General features: G+C 40.2%; 2 protein-coding genes across 3 annotated transcripts; both read left to right on the forward strand.

The window, feature by feature from the left end:
- Window positions 1-2,531: 2,531 nt before the first annotated feature.
- On the forward strand, window positions 2,532-3,517 carry LOC115691827 (RING-H2 finger protein ATL8-like). The gene has a single exon (XM_030618565.2). The coding sequence runs from the start codon at window positions 2,562-2,564 to the stop codon at window positions 3,381-3,383; it is 822 nt and encodes a 273-aa protein (XP_030474425.1). The 5' UTR covers window positions 2,532-2,561; the 3' UTR covers window positions 3,384-3,517.
- A 3,814-nt stretch (window positions 3,518-7,331) lies between these two features.
- On the forward strand, window positions 7,332-10,912 carry LOC115690743 (serine carboxypeptidase-like 51). Of its 2 annotated transcripts, none has more exons than XM_056314715.1 (13): window positions 7,332-7,489; window positions 7,628-7,722; window positions 7,805-7,912; window positions 8,035-8,270; window positions 8,400-8,443; window positions 8,542-8,609; window positions 8,699-8,804; window positions 8,900-9,081; window positions 9,238-9,307; window positions 9,430-9,480; window positions 9,584-9,636; window positions 9,730-9,865; window positions 10,601-10,912. In XM_056314715.1, exons 1-13 carry the CDS (start codon window positions 7,472-7,474, stop codon window positions 10,670-10,672), a joined length of 1,239 nt encoding a protein of 412 aa, XP_056170690.1. In that variant the 5' UTR covers window positions 7,332-7,471; the 3' UTR covers window positions 10,673-10,912. The 2 variants fall into 2 exon arrangements, with proteins under 2 accessions (XP_056170690.1, XP_030473072.2); XM_030617212.2 differs by having other exon boundaries at window positions 7,351-7,489; window positions 8,030-8,270.
- Window positions 10,913-12,719: the final 1,807 nt, after the last annotated feature.

Raw genomic sequence — 12,719 nt, forward strand, 5'->3', positions numbered from 1 at the left:
TATCTGCCCTCGACGATTCTGCACAACTAGAGCCACGCCCGTAATCCTCCTCGAGATCGGCGTCCACCTGCCCGGTATGTTGCTGCTACTTCTTATTCTACTGAGTTTGGATCCTTTTTAGCTGCTGTTCATGCTATACAAGAACCTAATAGTTATCGTGAGGCAGTTCAGCATGTAGAATGGCGCCAGGCTATGTCTGAGGAACCATCGGCTTTGGGGAGTACTGGTACTTGGGAGCTTGTGCCTCTTCCTCCAGGTCGCTCCCTCGTATCTTGCCGATGGATATATAAGATTAAGACTCGTTCTGATGGCAGTATTGAGCGTTACAAAGCTCGTCTGGTTGCTCGAGGTTTCTCGCAAGAGTATGGTATCGACTATGAGGAGACCTTTGCTCCCGTAGCAAAGATGACATCTGTCCGTGCTTTATTAGCTGTTGCTTCAATTCGCAGTTGGCCTCTCTTTCAGCTTGATGTGAAGAATGCTTTTCTTCACGGTGATCTTCAGGAAGATATCTTTATGCAACCTCCGCTTTGGTCTTGCTCATACCTCGGGACGGGGTTTCTTGCTGCGACGGGCTCTTTATGGTCTCAAACGGGCCCTCGTGCTTGGTTTGAGAAGTTCGGTGATGCTATTCGGTCTGCTTGGTTTCATTCAAAGTGAGGCTGATTATGCTATGTTTGTTCATACCTCTTCTTCAGGCTGCACTATTCTTCTTCTTTATGTTGATGATATGGTCATCACTGGAGATGATCGTGACCATATTGAGCATACCAAGCGACACCTTCAGCAACATTTTGCCATGAAGGATCTAGGACCACTGCGCTATTTTCTTGGGCTTGAGATTGCTTCGAAGTTCACGCGATATTCTCATTTCTCAGTAGAAATATACCGCTGATATTCTGTCTAGGGCTGCTCTATCAGATTCACGTACTGCTGCCACTCCTATTGAGCTAAATCAAAAGTTTTGCCCAGACGATGGAGAACCTCTTTCTGATGTCACCCGCTATCGGACCTTGATTGGCAGTCTTATTTATCTTACTATCTCCCGACCCGACATCGCCTATGATGTTCATGTTGTCAGTCAGTTTGTTGCTGCTCCTCGAACAACTCATTATGCGGCTGTTCTAAGGATTCTGCGCTATCTTCGAGGCACTTTATCGCATTCCTTATTTCTACTATCCTCTTCTGCTCTCAAGCTACGTGCCTATTCTGATGCTGATTGGGCTTCCAATGTCGCTGATTGGGCTTCCAATGTCACTGATCGCAAATCTATCACTGGTTATTGCATTTTTCTTGGCGATTCACTTATTTCTTGGCGTTCCAAGAAACAACATATTATCTCATGCTCCTCTACAGAGTCCGAGTATCGTGCTATGGCCGACACTATTGTTGAGATTGTTTGGCTTCGCCGCTTACTTGCTGATATGGGAGTTTCACTTCTGGATCCTACTCCTCTGCATTGTGACAACAAGAGTGCCATTCATATCGGTGCAAATCTGGTCTTTCATGAGCGTACCAAACATATTGAGATCGATTGTCATCTGACTCGTCATCATCTCCAAGCTCACACTATTTCACTTCCTTTTGTTGGAACTGAGAATCAACTTGCCGATTGTTTTACGAAGGCTCTTACATCACAACGATTTAAATTTCTTCTTTCCAAACTCTCGTTATTTGATCCACCTTGAGTTTGAGGGGGGTGTTAGAACATGTTGTATAGTTTTGTAGGTTTTCCTTTACATCTCTTCTTTCTCTTTGGTCCCACATAGGAAGAATGCTAGGCTCATTTACTCCTCTAAGCCTATATAAAGGCTTCTCATGTACATTGTTTCCTACACCATTATAAGAGAATAAATACCATTCTCTTTTAATCTTTCTTTCTTATCAGAAGTGACACTGGAGGTGGGCCATAAACCCAAAATCGTACAAAGTCTTGTCTAATATTCATCAAATCCAACGGGCATCGGACGGCCAAAAAGAAATATCATAGCATGACATTTCTTTGGTCGAATTGGGATTAGGATCATTCCCATGTCACGTATTTTTGTGGAAGCATTTGAATTGAGAGAACACTGAGAGGAGTAAGGAAAGGAAGATAGATATAAATAGGAAAAATCAAATTTCATCTATTCAAATTATGTAATGCACTGTTCATTTTAATATGTTTAATTGAAATATATAATTTATATTCTAGATAGGGAAGATGTTAATTCAAATAATCTTACGGATAATATGATGGCTATAAGGGTACGCAAATTTAATTTTGTGGTGTTTGTGGACACACTGCGTAATTTCACAAATTCTTGACGTGCGGTTAATGGGTTCTTCAATCCAGGGAAGTGAACAAATCAAGAATCATCACTTGTTTACATCGTCACGGGCACAGCCGACCATCATCAGCCACAAGTCAAACACCGATCTCGAAGCTTTCATGAAAGCATCGACTCCGTCCTCAAAGCTTTCGCTAAAAACCATCAATATAATCAATCATAAGAGAGCGACGTCCGTTCAGCGAGCAAAACAACCCCAAAAGCCTCTCAATCAAAATCAAACGAACAGCAATGGACGACACCTCATCTTCCTCAATCCCAAACTCGTCAGGATCTTTCGTCACTCCCCTCCTTCTCTCCATGACCGACATTGTCGCCACCTCGTTTGCCATTGTCGCCTACCAAGTCCTCTTTGTCCGCTTTTGCGTCCGGCGGCGGCTCACAGCCGATAATCTGCCCAGGGAACGACAGAACGCCGGAGCCAGAACCGACGGTGTCGAGGAGAAGGTCCTCAGAGCCATTCCAGTCCTCTCCTACTCCTCCAAGGGGAACCGGGTCTTCCGTGTCGACCAGAGTGAGTGTGCCGTGTGCTTAGGCGAACTGGAGGACTGCGAGACTGTGCGCTTGTTGCCTGCCTGCCGCCACGCATTCCACGTCCCATGTATCGACCAGTGGTTCTCAGCGCATAACAACTGCCCCGTCTGTCGATCTCCTGTGGTCGCCCCGCCTGCAGGGATGGCAGATGATCACTTGGCCATGACTGCAGCCTCCAACAGCGGCAGAGGTGACAACGGGGCTTCAGATGGGCCACCGCCATCGAGCGGCTTGCTCCAACGTTGTGTGTCACTCAACGTATTGACGAGGTCACCTCTGGACTTGACCCTATCTCGTGACATCATCATAAACGTGGAAGAGGAGAGAGGGGATGCTTGCGGTTCATCGTCTAATGATGATCTGACGTCGTCGTTACCGGGGAAAGGCGTGGTGTTGAGTAACAGCAGGTCGTTGGGAGAGAGGTCTGCGAGGCAGTTGGATAGCTTGTCGTCGAGGTTGCTCAGGTCATTCTCGCAGCTGAGTAGTAGTCGCGGGGGTGATGCAAATCTTCCTCGCTGAACGAACTGTATCGCCTTCCTCCTCCCATTCTTTTCTTTCTTTCTTTCTTCCCCAGATGATGGTACTGTTTACCTCTATAGATTCACAAGTAAAATAATTCCATTTGCGAGTAATATTTTTCCTTTTTGGTCTGGGATTTTCGTTGCGAATTCAAGTGCCATGAATGGTTGTATCCTAATCTTTACTTGTGTGGCATAGCACAATGCTGAAAGTTTCGTAGCTCAATTACTGCTTATATGTACACAAAGTTGTCATAGTTTAAGACTAGCTTCACAAATTGTAATATTTGGATTTTTTTTACCAATAAAAAAAAAAGGAAAAGCAAAAGGTTGAAAAGTCAAAAAGCAGCAACAGTGGGACGCTTGGCTCCTTTCTTTTTAACCGAGAGTTCGCGCAGAGCAGGGGAGAGAAGAGAGGAAAGAAAAAGAGAGAAAGAGGAAGTAGAAAAGGAAAAAGGGTAGAGGGGTTTCACGCTACACACCACAGGAGTCTCGCTAAACCGGAGTTACTTCGTATTTCAATACCCGGTAAGTGCTCGTGCCTCTCGATCGTCCAATCGAAGTATTTTACCGATTACGGCTCAAATTGTGAACATCAAATCGCATAGTCCGTTTTTTAAGTTGTCGAACTGTGTATATATATATAATTGTATAGGCGAATTGATTAATTTCTTTTCTTTAAAAAAGTATAGCCAATGTTTTGGTTAAAACATCATAGGACGTTGACTACTAGGTATTCCAAAACTTTGAACCCACTGAAAGTTTTGATCTCGATCCATCTTTTGATTCTGAACTTAATTTACTTAAGCCAAGAACGTGGTCCAATTCCCTTTGTCATGAATTTTGAGTATCTCAATGCTCATGGCATCTTTTTAAATGAAATTTTTGAAGACCTCAAAATCAAAATTTTCTACTCCATGAAAGATGAAGTCCATCCTATTTTTGCGTCAATGTTTTATTCAAACTTTCATTTTCCAAACAGGACTCATTCACCTTCTCTTTTGCCAAGACAAATTACCCCATGACTATGGATGTTTTGGCTAATATCATCAAAACTGAGTACAATGTTTTCAAAAAGCTTCCTGATGAGGCTTACAGTTTCATCTTGAAAACTCCAAACTTTACTCGAAGTTCCAGAGAAATCGCCCCCCTAAACCTGCTGCCTCTCAAAGCAAATTTCTTCCAAAAGATTTTGACCCTCTGCCTACGTCCCAAATCATCTTCGACAAATGACAAATCTAATTATGAGACAAGAGTCATATGGGCCATTCTAACCAAATCTAAGGATTTTTCCCTAGCATACATGATCTTCATCCACGTGTTTTGCACTGCTAAGAGAAAAACGGGGAAGCTGCCTTATGGAGCCCTCATCACTCAACATTGACTTCTATCATGTTGCTCCCAAAAACTCACCCCTTGTGGAGATCGGGAAAAACACCATAGACAAAATGATGCTAAGAATGACACCCGATGGAAAGGTAAATCAGAATAATGAAATAATTCTCATAGGATAGGGAGATGATGAAAAAGCTCAAACCATTCTACAAGCAAAACTGGCAACACAAGTTGAGTCGGAGAAGAAGAAGAAAGCAAAGGCACCCATACAGTGGCACCCCACTCGTAAACCAAGAACTGAGAGATCTCCATCTCCAACCGATACATCTGGTGTTCCTATTGTTGTATTTGCCAAGCTTCAGGACAATGTTCAAGAGATCAAGAACACTCAGTCCTCTCTCACCCGATATCTGGTGAAGATTGAACAGACACTGCTGAACCTAAATTGCTACAATCATGTTCGTCCTGAACCTAAAGAATCTGAACTTCACCCTCCTGCCACATCCTTGCAAAGAGAACGCGCTCACACCTAATTTTTATTTTTTGTTGCTTATGTTTTTCTTTTGCTAACATTGCTACTCGTTCTATGTACCCCTTCCATATTTTGGTGAATGCAAGATGTTTATTTCCATTACTCTTTACTTGCATTTTCTCTTTTGTTGATAACAAAAAAGGGGAGATAACCTTGATGTGTATAGATGATGTGTATAAATGAGTTTAGATCTTCATAGCATCGAAATAGGGGGAGCAATGTGCTGTTTTATTGTACTAACATCCTTAGATAACATGTTGTCTCTCAAAGCCTATTTTATGATGAATCCTTATTACATTATTCGTCATCTTTACAAAGACATCATATCTAGAAAATCTGTGATATTTCACATCATCTCATTTCATTCTCTCAAAATCTTATGGAGATAATCTGCAAATGTGTATTTATCACTAACACATCTTCACACAAGTAGATTTTTACGTTCTACTACAACCCTATCAAAATTACTATTCACATCTGCATGATAGTTTTGTTATTATCAAAAAGGGGGAGATTGTTGGAGAAACATCTCAAGGAAATCTTGATGATCCCAAAACCATCCTTAGTATAATGTTTTACATTGATAATTGCAGATGTTCCTGATAATGTTTACAGAACTAAAGTGATGGGACCATGAATCTGTTTTGTCGGTCAAAATAGCACCAATGGATCTACAAAGATGAGCTACAAGACAATATTTATCTTAAGCTAAGTAGATTAGGAAGATCATACTGTTATAGCAACAGATCATTTAATATGACAGTGGGTTCATCATTATAACCGTTGTTAGCTAGACACACATAAGCAAGAGCAAAGAAAGATCTAAGAACAGGTCGTTTGACAGTATGTCAAAGCCGCAGTGACAGGACAATAGCAGAAGCTATTTCGGGTAGCCTGCAAAGGCTGGGGATAGACTATATGGGCAGTCTCATCTTCAGACAGTATCTTCAATGAAATTCAAACAGCTACTTTGCTTCTCCAAGACATCTCCAACGGATTGTTTGAAGTTGCCTATAAAAGAGAATATCTTTAAATGCCAATAAGTTAGAGAGACGAGTAATACACAAAACCCAGAAATCTGTTACAAGTTGCGTTCTAAGCAAAAAGCTCTTCCTTGTCTGTGATCCTTGCTACTTGTAATTGTGCTCAAAGATTAAGTGTATTGAGTAATAGCAACACCTAATTTCTAATAGTGTAATATATTTTCTGAAAGTATTGGTGTGTGCTGGTTGTAACTTGTTCAGCACATTACTAGTGTATTCTAATCAAACTTGTGACTGTTAGTGGTGAGAGCGGATGTAGTCTTGTGGATAAAACTAAACCACTATATATCTTTGTGTGATGTTGTTTCGCTCTATTTTAAATGCTTGAACACACAATTAGCTCACAATTTCTAAAAAATCACCTTGACCTGATATTTACTTCGTACTCACTATTTTTCCGCAAAAAGTACAAAGTTCGTGAAGCAAGCTATTCACTCCATTAAATTGTATTGTTAGCTCCAACAAGTTGTGTTGCTCTCGTTGGTGCCTGATTGGAGAACTTCCATTCCAGATTCTAAATAATGTTGCTTTGCTCGCACTTCTTTCCCTTTGTCCCAATCGATCCAATCACAATCCAACGTGAGAGCGAGAGAGAGAGAGAGTTGACAGAATTGACGACTGATGTTGTCTCGTCAAAAAAACAAGAATCGTAAACCAATTTCTTCCCCTTGTTCGGGTTGAGATTCGACGGAGTTCTTGAAGTCAACAGATCCAATAACTCCTGGCTAGTTTGTTTTGTTCTCGTTCGAACTTGATTGGAAGATTTCCATTCCAGATTCTAAACAATGCTCGTTGCTTTGCTGGCACTTGTTTCCCGTTGTCCCCATCAATCTAATCACAACCCAATGAGGACAAAAGCTCGCTTTGGACAGAGTCATTGTAGCTTTAACTAAATGACAAAGGCAACATAGTTTCTTGAAGTCTTCGTCTGTTCTTGTTTCTCACGTTGCCCTCGTCCAACGAGTCGGAGACAACCACTGGCGAAATATCTTATGGCAAAATCACGGACGTGCCCCCCGTATAACAGACCCTCCAGCTTATTCAATCTGCAACAAATAAGAAATATGGTGGTAATGGAGAAACATTTGCTTTTCCTTTTTCTTCTCCTTTTGTTCTTATTTGGACATCCCCGTTTTGCCTCAGCCGAAGGAACAAGGGACGGGTCTGAGCAGTGGGGATATGTGGAAGTTCGACCAGGTATCTAGTTTTAGTGTCCAAATTGTTCAGTTGGTGGCAATAAATCGCCGTGTTCAAATAAATGATCGCTATGCATATGTATATTGATTTGAGCCATTCTACATTGAAGGAATAAACTGATGTTTTATTGGGTTGTAGGGGCTCACCTCTTCTGGTGGCTCTACAGAAGTCCATATAGAGTTGAAGACCCTTCCAAACCATGGCCAGTACTGCTGTGGCACCAAGGAGGCCCTGTGAGAAATTTACCATTGAAATTACACCCAAAAGAATGAAAATCAGTGTTTTTCTTATCGTCTCTCTCCTTCAATTTCCTAGGGAGGCTCCAGTGTTGGATTTGGAAACTTCGGGGAAATCGGACCACTGGATGAGAATTTGCAGCCCCGGAATTTCACATGGCTTCAAAAAGCAGATCTATTATTTGTGGTACATAGCAGTTTCTCTTCAGTTTCAAACAATCATTCTGAAGAATGCCTTCTAAATATTGGCATTTATAAGGCACCCTTGCTTTTTAGTGTAACTTGTAATCCTCTGTGGACACAGGACAGTCCAGTGGCAACAGGTTTCAGTTATGTGGAGGATGAGAGCTTAGTAGTGAGAACAGACTATGAAGCAGCAGCTGATCTGACCACCTTGCTGATAGAGCTCTTCAGTGGGAATGAGACCCTCCAAAAGAGTCCTCTGTACATCTTTGCAGAATCATATGGAGGCAAATTTGCTTCTGCCCTTGGAGTAACAGCTCTTGAAGCTATTGAAGCTGGAAAACTGAAGGCCCAGCTTGGGGGTAGAAATTTATTTTTTCCCAACTACTTTGTGGAACTCGTTTGAAGTAGTCACGCTCTGTCGCGACTTTTGACACTCTACAAGTAGAAAACCGCTATTTCTGATGCTTTTTCATAATGTCCAAATACAGGAGTTGCTTTGGGGGATAGCTGGATCTCTCCTGAGGACTTTGTGGTATGTGATTTCAGCCATTGAGAAATTTGTTTGTTTTGCATCATGAAGATAGTCATTTCTGCTTGGTGACTCACTGTGGTATCTGCACTAAATTGAAGTTCTCATGGGGACCTGTTCTTAAAGTCATGTCAAGAATTGACGAGAACGGCTTGAATCAATCAAACAGGTTTAAGTCATATATCTCCTTCTAAGTCCTTACTAAGAAAAAAGCTAGACAGACAAGCATAACATGAAGTGAACTATTGTGGTATCCAGTTTAGCCCTGAAGATCCAGCGGCAACTTGCAGAAGGTAAATCAGAAGATGCCACTGGAACATGGTCCGACCTGGAGCAGGTCATCGCACAATACAGTAATGATGTGGTATATATCTCTATTGTTTGCTCACTGTCATACCGCAAGAAAATGGTTTGAACTTTCAGTGTTGAGGGAGTTTCTGAGAGTTGCACGACCTGCAGGACTTTTACAACTTCATGTTAGATGATGAGAGCAATTCAGTGGCGGTGAAAGAGAGTAGAATTAGGTCAAATAGATACATGGAGAGAACCTCAACTGGTGCAGGTGCAGCCAACAGTGGCTTAGGAAGCTTGATGAATGGGCCAATAAGAAAAAAGCTAAAGATCATCCCGGATAATGTGACGTAAGTTCCAGAAGACCAGAAATGTTCTAACAGATTTAACTGTACTTGCAGCTAGACCCAATGCTGTATTTCTATCCTAGTTGATCCAGATTCCACATTAAAAATATGTTGATTTTTCCCCTTGTGATGGGTCAATCAAACTTCATCGTTTTATAGATGGCAAGGACAGGGTGGCTTGGTTTTCCCAGCCTTGGATGGAGACTTCATGAAACCAAGAATCGAAGAGGTAAACACTAATTTAGTGTGACAGTGAAAGCCACCTTCTAGACGTAAACAAGAAGATAACTCAATTTTAGTTTCTAATTGTCTGCCACCACAAGATTATGAAGTCTCGTGAAATTATCTCAGGTAGACAAGCTTTTAGCCGAAGGCGTAAACGTCACCATTTACAATGGACAGGTCAGGATTTCTCCATGAACTTCCCGCTGCACTTCATGCAGTCTCCTCTCTGACTGATTGTGCCTCCACATAATCTCATTTGGACAACTTCCTAATACTGCAGCTGGATCTTATTTGTGCAACAAAAGGAGTAGAAGCATGGCTCAACAAGCTCAAGTAATGGCACCCTTTTAACACAACACATCCTTAGACATTGACTTTCAATTTCGAAAAGGGCCCCTCAAATTTGCCTTGCCTTGTAATATGCAGGTGGGACGGTCTGAGCAATTTCCTGAGTGAGGACCGTGTTCCTCTATACTGTGGAAAAGGTTCTACGGGGACAAAAGGATTCGTGAGATCCTACAGGAACCTCTTTTTTTACTGGATTCTTGGTGCTGGACACATGGTGAGTCATCTACAATCAAATCTCTCTAGTGGAATTGTTATCGGATTGTGAAAATTACTTGAAGCTATGAATCATTATTTCAAACTACGAAAGGATAGATGCATTCGATTCCAGATAATATTTCTAAATTCCTGTTCTCACTAAGAAATTTCTAAAGATGATATTCTCTCTTTCAATTTTTCACATCTCTGAAAACCAGTAGGATTCAGGGTTTTCAAGTTATGGAATTCTAATGTACCCTTCGTCATATTTCTCTTAATACGGTTCTTTTTTTTTCGGTCGAACTCTTAATACAGTTCAAAACAGTGAAAATAACACTTCACCATAATAATTGCTTTTATCTTGTTGAAATTTTGTAAAACAAGGAAACTATAATATCTTTCTAAATGATTTCTTACTGCTCCATGAAAACAGAAAACAATCGAAATCATTTCACCAAATAAGGTCGTTCCCATTTTCGACGACGTTGTGATTGGGAAACGAAATGCTGCTAAATCGAGCAAGAATGAAATGTACATTGAGCTCCACACAAAATACGTACTTTGGCATAGTAATTGGATGTTCTCCATAAGCCAGCACACTTTCCTTTTGCTCTCATAGTCCAAAAACTCCATTCCCCAACCTAAACAGTTTGATACTTAGAACTCAGAATAGGGAAATTTGAAAACACAACATGCTGAACCTGCAAGAAGATATCTGTAGTTTTTCAGCTTGGTTGTTGCCGTTCTTCTGCAGGTACCCATCGACCAGCCGTGCATTTCCTTACAAATGGCGGGCAGCATCACTCAGTCGCCAAGCAAATCTTAGTTTGGTAATCAAGCAAGCTCAACGGAGTCTTTCATCAATAGTAGACTTTTCATATCAAGATCAGCACAGGCCAATGGCGAAATAATAACAAACTCCAAAGAATAGTCTATTCATGTTTCTTGCATACAAAGAAAGTGATTTACAAAAAATAAAGATGATTCCAGAACACTCAACTGTATTACGACCCTAAATGAGACTCTGAGAATTGACAACTGCAACAAAACAGCTTCTTCACCAACATCACAGAGTTTAAGCGTGAGACTGTCCTCAGGCTTTAGTACGAACTATGCCATAATTCTAAACAATATATTCCCATGAAAGTAAAAATTAGAAGCTGAAATGGTCCCATAGCTCGTACCGTTTAATGATGTGAAGAAGTGTCAATTAATTGATTAGAAATCATTGTGTATAGAATCTGTGAATTTTTTTTCCCACGATTTGTTTTACGTACATACTTGCGACATATGATTGTTTAATTGAGAAAAGTTTATTCTCACTCGAAGTAATTGCCTTGGAAATGTTTCCCAAAGCACCTCTCACCAATCTTTTGATTAGGGGTGAGCGGTTCCTGAGTGGGTAGATTCTATTTTTGAGCATATTTAGCAGTGAATGCGTGAGCTTTAAAATCTTTGGCACAAAATATCTTAAGTAATTAACAATTCTAAGGAATTGATGTACTTGCTTGCGGTAAAGATTTTCATGAGAAAATTTCAGCGATTCTTTGGCAATATGCTTCCCTAGATGGTAAAAACCATCCTTAAAATACATTCCAAGGAACTCAATTTATTTTTGAGCTATTACTATCTTCTTTTGGGAAAGCATTATTCCTTACTGCTTGAGAAGATTAACAAACTTCCATTAGTAATGCTGATTAGGAATACATAACCATGTTTGGCGATCTTCTAGATGGATTCCAAGCTGCAAAAATTCTACTTTGAGATTGAACTTGGAATAGATCTTTGCATTCGTTACGCATAAAAATAAGGCTTTTTTATTTGGTAGAGGAAACTTATCATTTTGCACATAAACTCAGTAACTGCTTTAAAATTGGTTCCACTTGGGCTGGCTGTAAAAATACATCCTTTTGATGTTGACAAACTCCTTGAACTGATCTTTAAAGTGTAAACTATTCGGAAGTATATGGAGAGCAGGAAGTTGGTTGGGAATAACTCATCCAACTATGAAATAATAATAATGGAGCATTTAGGGAAAAAATATATTTTTATGAGTTTGCTCCTTTTGTAGAGACTCTTGTTCCAAATGCAACCTGGAAATGTCTAATATGTGGTTCCCAAAATTCATCGGGAAGAATTTTAGGATTAAAGATGGATGCACTGGCTCTAGTATCAATAAGTGTGATACATGAATAGGCATATCCTACTTAGTAGGTATGATGTATGTGGGTAGATTTGGATTATGAGACGAGATGATTTTGAAACTTTCAAAGGTTTCAAGGGTTTCAGAATTTGGATTGCTAGGGTTGTTTCAATTGGTGGGTCTGTTGGTTTTGGAGAAAGTTTTGTACTTAGAAAATATATACTATCAATGTCACTGGATGTTTCATCGCTATCAAAAGTTTCAGTAGCACAGATGGGATTCTCTAATTGTTCATCTTCAAGAGAAAAAACGGATTCGATATCTTCATTATCAAGAAAAATACCTATTTTTTTCAAGCTTCTTGGTCATCTTAATATGCTTAATTTTCTTATCTGCCTTGGGACACCTTTCGTCCGCAAATAAAGCATATGTTTTCTTTTTTCTTTCTTTTTGGAAACTTCGATTTGCAGAGAAAAGTGTATCCCTTTCTTTTGAAAGATTTGGATTTAATCTTCCTGAAATGCTTCTACTTCTTTGTTGAGCACTCACAGTTATTAATTTGCAACTCAGGCTTTTCTCTTCAAGCCTTTATTTGAAAATTTCCCTTTAAGATATCAAGATTACAGTACAGCGGGTTTTTTTATTGTTCTTCTAATCAATATTTTGGTGCTCGGTACTCTGAAGGTATCTTAACGACATACGTATAACGTACAATAAGCCTAGTTATGTT

Source organism: Syzygium oleosum, unplaced genomic scaffold (assembly GCF_021117445.2).
Source record: "Syzygium oleosum isolate NSW1041296 unplaced genomic scaffold, Sole_v2.1 Sole_v2.09, whole genome shotgun sequence".
Taxonomy (NCBI): domain Eukaryota; kingdom Viridiplantae; phylum Streptophyta; class Magnoliopsida; order Myrtales; family Myrtaceae; genus Syzygium; species Syzygium oleosum.